The sequence below is a fragment of the Thermobia domestica genome, chromosome 9 (genome assembly GCF_964235325.1).
Source record: "Thermobia domestica chromosome 9, izTheDome1.hap1.1, whole genome shotgun sequence".
NCBI lineage: Eukaryota > Metazoa > Arthropoda > Insecta > Zygentoma > Lepismatidae > Thermobia > Thermobia domestica.
The window spans coordinates 261,185,892-261,191,891 of record NC_137462.1 but is presented as its reverse complement, the minus strand read 5'-3'; the positions used below and the strand labels follow the sequence as shown (position 1 = coordinate 261,191,891).

Below are 6,000 nucleotides of genomic sequence, written 5' to 3'. Positions count from 1 at the left end.
CATTAATACAGGCATATTGCGCACATACAGCAGTCATAGCTCTTTATTGTCGAAGAGAAATGGAGGTATCAAAGCACATTGATCACGTGTGTCTTGTTGTATGACTTTAATGGGCCTGTCAGCTGAAGCACCAAGTCGCCGCATATGCCAGGCATTTGAGGAAAATGCCGGGAACGAATGCACCACCAGACATTGGTTCCAGAAATTCCGTTCGGAGGATGTGAGCCTTTCGCATACACCTCGCAGTGGACGACCACGTATGTTGGATAACGAGGTCCTGAAAATTTTCGGTGAACAACCAGACTGCACCTGCATGGAATAGGGAACACATGCAAGTTAAGCAATTGGGTACCCCAACACATTGTCGGCAGCCAATAAGAAACAACGTGTCACAGCTTGTTTGTCCTTGCTCACACGGCACTTGAACACACCCATCTTTGGTCATTTGCTCACTGGTGACGACAAGTGCGTCCTCCACAACACTCTCAAGTGTACCAGACATGGTTGTTGCCACGTGACCCTGTTTCTCACACCTCAAGATCACTTCTGCAAGGTGGAATTGTTAACAAATGGTGCATTACGAGCTCCTTCTACCTGGTCAGACCATCACTACTGATCTCTACTCTCAACAACTGCAAAGGGTGCACCACGCATTGCGGTTGGAACAGGCATTGGTGGATAGCAAGGGTGTGCTGCACGACACCCTGCTGTTCCTGCAGGACAATGCTAAGCCACAAGTGGCACAGAGGACCTGAAAGACCCTTCAGTAACCTGGTTGGGAGACACTGTGACATCATAGTCACCGGACATTGCGCCAACTTGTTTCATTCCGTCGACAACCACTTCCATGGGAGATTCTTCGCAAGTAAGGGAAACCTGCGGAGCGCACTTACGGACTTCTCCGCATCCATGACCGTCGAGTTTTATCACCAAGGTATTGTGCAGCTGCAGGAGTAGGATGCTGATGGAGATTACTTCGAAACCTAAAAGATACGTACCGCTCACTGCATTGCTTTTTGTTTATCATTGCTCTGGAACGGCAAGAACTTGTATTATAATATTGATTTTGGACTTTGCCCAGTAAAGTTGTAATTTTATGCAGGAATACCCAGAAAAAAGAGAGATATAATGACGCACACGGAATCGAAGAAAATTAGTAGAAATATTTTAACGAATTAGAAACTTTAAAAACTTGTATAAAAACTGTCGAAGTTTTCTAGGGAAAAAAATTATCAACACCCTGCCGTGACTAAGGAGGCGGGGGGTTGAAGGTCAAAACCACTGCGTAAATTTAAAGGTGGGACTGACTTTAGGAGGAGATATGCCAATAGGCCTTGAAAGAAATAGCGTCTTTCTTTACATATTCATATTTTACTTATCAGTTCGAAGCTAGTTCAAATTTACAATGATAATCTAAAATGAAAACACAGATCCTTATAAAAATAGATTTATTTATTTATTTATACAAATTTAAACTGGTAACATTTGGCAGCAATCATTTTTTCTTTCGCGGTGAAGTATCTGTACTCACAAAACCACCCTGCAGTAACACTTGACGAGCAGCATTATTTATGTAGCGAAATCGATCTGGTCCCAGAAGAATTCCTCCATACCAACGAGAAACTACAACCAGTATATCTGTGGCGTTCAGTATCTGTGGATTAATGAAAATTAAAACAATTATTCAAACAGAATATTCCAATCGAGTAAATCTTATAAGATTGCCTAACCATCTTTAAAATAGATATCATGGTAATGTATGTACGTTGAGTTTATTCTATTATTGTAGACTTAATTTATATCAAAAGTCTCAGATAAGAAACAAACATTTTGTTATTTAGAAGGAAGTTACAATTAGGACGAATACAGTTCCATACACTGATCAATTACTTTTACGTGACACATTATACAAATTTAATAATATAGCAAAGTTAAAAGTAATAGTTCAATGAATAGAGATTGCTAATCGGGATATATGCAAAAAAAAATTGAGTGAAGTGATACATCAAGAAATGCATGACGAGATCTTCGGTTTTGTGCTATTAGAATAGGTACATTTTTGGCAATTACAGAAGAATCAGTAAGAGATGGGGCATGGGAATCCCCTCACAATTTCTCTGAAAATTTTCTGGACACTGTTTCAGTTCATACATGGTAATGTTTGACAAGGAGTTTAAAGAGTCCCACAGAACAAAATCTGTTATTTATGAAACGATAAACACGGTTCCCTATTTTCTATTCTATTTGGTGAACAAACCTGACTAAAGAATAATCTTACTGTGTGGCCGAACCCTTATTCATGTAAATGTAAACGAACAGGGTGTCTTGTCTGTACAAATATGGTATATCCTCTTAGAAAAATGGAAGATAATGTTAGTTTGGAAGTATAATGCGTTATTTTAAATTTGTTGGAACTCTACAAGTGGACAATTTCCATCATAATTATATCTGCATCCTTCAGAAACACCATTAAGTGCGAAAGAAAATCCCATCATTTGCATCGCCGAAACAATGGAATGAATTTAATCGTCAGTCTACCAGGCCTGAATTTTACCTTATTCATTGTCGCTACAGATTTTCTCTTGTCGCCTGATGGGTAGTGCTTATAAAATTTAGAAGTTTATCTTTCGCACTTTAATTTGCGTTATTTAAGACTACGTCGACAGGCCTTATGACTGCATCGTAACGTTATTGGAATATAAGAGATTTTCTGAAAAGGAAATTGTATTCAATTTTATTAATTATCTTTAAGGATTATTATTTTCATATAAAGAAAGTTATTCAGTCGTTGTTGAATCAAATTATACAATTTTATTTACAATTCCCATGAATGATTTCGATTTCAATTCTCACTTTAAATCTTTCTTTATTAAAGAATAAAGATGAACTACGTAACAAACCAACCTGCTAACCATCGCGAACTTTGTTCTCAAGAGTGAAACCATTATGTTGACTTGATTTATACCACTTCAGCTGTTTTAAAAAAGAACCATTGGCAATTCCTTTCCATCGATCGAAAGAGAAAGCTTGTTTAGGATAGCAACGCTCATTAATTGCCTGATTTGAACATCTGGAGATTTTAAATCGACGGTATCGATGCCAAACAAAACTGTTTGACAGGCCATGTTTTACGTCAAATTGAATATTACCGTTCGAAGACCTTCGTGTAAACTGTGTTTGCACGGACGTTCCAAATTATTTTGATAGGACAGTTTATCTTTATTATCAAACTAATATGGAGAGTAGTAGTTTTGATGCTGCATAAATCTCTATTTCGTCTGTTTTGCAAGACAGCTATCTGGATACTACATTAGTGACGACAGAGAGATGCAAACCAAGAGCATTCAGACCAGACGACCGTAGTCAGTCTGTCTCATCAATGCAGTCTAGAGACGATGACGACAGTTCTCAGGTAATTATCATTCCTTTTGAACGGGCTTTTTAACACTTAGCAAGATAGGAAGTCAGTGCTTTGCGTATTCAAGTGGTTACAAACTTTCAGTGTCGTTAAGTAAAAATCAATGTAATCTTCACCCAAGATTGACTATATCTGACTGGAAAGATTAAAAACTGACATTTTGACTAGTAATCCTCTGACCAGAGATATTTGTATCAAGATTAACTCTGATTTGTTCCTACGCAAAGAACAGACTTTTTGTAACACTATCTCTTCTCATCTTAGAAAGTTGTTTAAAATAAAAGATTTAGTCATATAACTCCTTTTGACAGCTCTAACTGTTAGTTGTCGCGCTTTTCCCAAATTTAACCTTGAGTTTTAATTCTGAAAACAAAGCTTAACTTTACCTAGCCTTTGGAAGTACTTATTTCAGGACACCACTGAGAGTGATGAGAAGGACGTTGGCTTTGTCGTGTAACTTACTGCCAGGTAAGCTCCGATAGTAACGTGCATATTGTCTAGTAACGTGCATATTGTCTGAAAGACGTTGACGATTGACAGTGTTGACAGTCGACCAAGCCACTTTGTCCTTTCTAATAATCATTTGTATTATGAGTGGATTATTCTAATTAACCATCTAACAAACGATGTGCAGCGCATATTTAATTACTTTAATTTCTATTTAGAATAAGTCTGCGAGGAAAGTATTTAATGAAATTGAGTGTTTTACGGGTCACGACGTTAGGTACATACGTCTGAAACCACCGCTAGACACTGCTTTGTAACTCTTTCATAGCTGAACTATGCATGAGAAAGGAACATTATATACTCTTCCTAATAGTGGTTGGATTTTGAAGTTATTTCACTGCTACAGGAACTTCATTTAGTTTTCTGTAATAACACCTTACATACAGCATTTCGCAGCAGCTCGCGGATGCAAGTTTTACCACACAATCAAAATTGTTGCACATATTCCTATCACCCTTGTACATTATTTTTAAGAATATCAAATGGGTTTCTACAGGAATATTAAGAACGAGTGTTAATACAAGTAATATCGGAGAAACGCACACCTTAACAGATTAAATGTTACAATTCAACACATCATAAAAAATACTACAATTAAATGAAAACTCCACACAGAGGCATGTAATATATAGACTTATGCAATATTATACGGTCAAGTTTAAAAGTATTGTAAAGCCAATAAGCCTAATTCCTTATAATTAAACTTTGTTTAGAAAATGGTGAAGGCAGAGATCGGGTAATAAGTCTTGCCTATCATTGAGAACAACGTGAATTACATACCAGAAAGTGTTTTTAATGGTTTATGCCTGTGATGTGACATTGACAGACTTATGAACTGACACCATCATGAGACATTTGTACTCTGCTATTCTGCATTACGTTCATCAGTGTGATGCGAAAGGAAGTTGTAAACCTGGACCGTATATATGCAACGCAGGTAAAGACGTGGTTGACAGTGGACTGCACCCGATTTAATTTCTAGTCCACGTCGCGGTGATGGATTGTCTTGGCCTGCCACTAAGCGAGTTCCACGAAACACTTCAAGCGATACTTTTGCTGGTAGCCTTGAACAGCCCCTTTTGTTAGCGAAAGTTTCTGCATGGGTCACGATATCTTTAGTTCTCGTCGCTCCTATAGCTAAACATTTTCCCGACACTGTTTTATTATTCGGTTTTACAAAAAAAAATATGCATGAAAAAAGAGCCATGATTTACCCTTTCCAATAGCGGTTCACATTCGACTACAAAATGGCCCTCGGGGAACTGCAAACTGAGATATCACACTGATAACGACGTCGGTTTCATGTTTCGGGCGCAAGTACACAGCAGCGCTAGCAAATTGGTCGGACATATAAGCAAATCATTTCATATATTTACCTTTTTTTTTTCTAAAATGACAAAACTAATTGAATTTTTATATATAAGTAAGCACGTTTACTGATTCTCTCTTGGTGCAACTCATGTTTTAATTATCTTATATAAAGTTTTTCTTTCTTTTTTTTTTAACAATGAAAAATGGAATGAAACCTTCCCGTTTAACGTCCAACGATTATGCCCTTTTGAGTGAGGAAGACGATGATCAAAGCAAGATGGAATGACAATATGGAAGCGTACACTGAGGAAACTCACAGACACGGTGTTGTCCACCACAAACTTACTTGGCCAGGGTGCTCTACCACTGAGCCACCGTCCCTGTCACTTCTTTACAATAAGTTGGGTCGTCTTATCTGTCTCCTGCCTAGTTTTTATTTCGTCCAAAAAGGATTTTATCTTTTCTGCCTCAGATATAACTTTATTTTATTATTTTATGTAAATTTTTTATTATAATTTAACTTTCGGTATCGCCCTTGTACTACAAGTTCTTATTTCTTTCCATCCAGCTTCCCTTTTCTTCATACGACCAACTTAACGTGGATGTATTTCTAGCCGCATGATCCAATTTTCGATATTATCAAATATTCAATCCATACACTATATTCCCATCATACATCTACATGATAACTATAAGCTCTTCGCTTTTCGACTGTCGATGATGCATTCAGAGTTAATGGAGAATTCTTTCTCTATGGATGCATT

General features: G+C 37.4%; 1 protein-coding gene across 2 annotated transcripts in view; it reads right to left on the bottom strand.

The window, feature by feature from the left end:
- Positions 1-1,433: 1,433 nt before the first annotated feature.
- The window catches only part of LOC145660669 (protein IMPACT-like), a 36,578-nt gene continuing 32,011 nt past the window's right edge, over positions 1,434-6,000 (bottom strand). For both annotated transcript variants that reach the window (XM_081725993.1, XM_081725992.1), the window contains exon 5: positions 1,434-1,654. In XM_081725993.1, the coding sequence (XP_081582119.1) occupies positions 1,496-1,654 (159 nt within the window). In that variant the 3' untranslated portion in view covers positions 1,434-1,495. The remainder of the gene's footprint in view (positions 1,655-6,000) is intronic.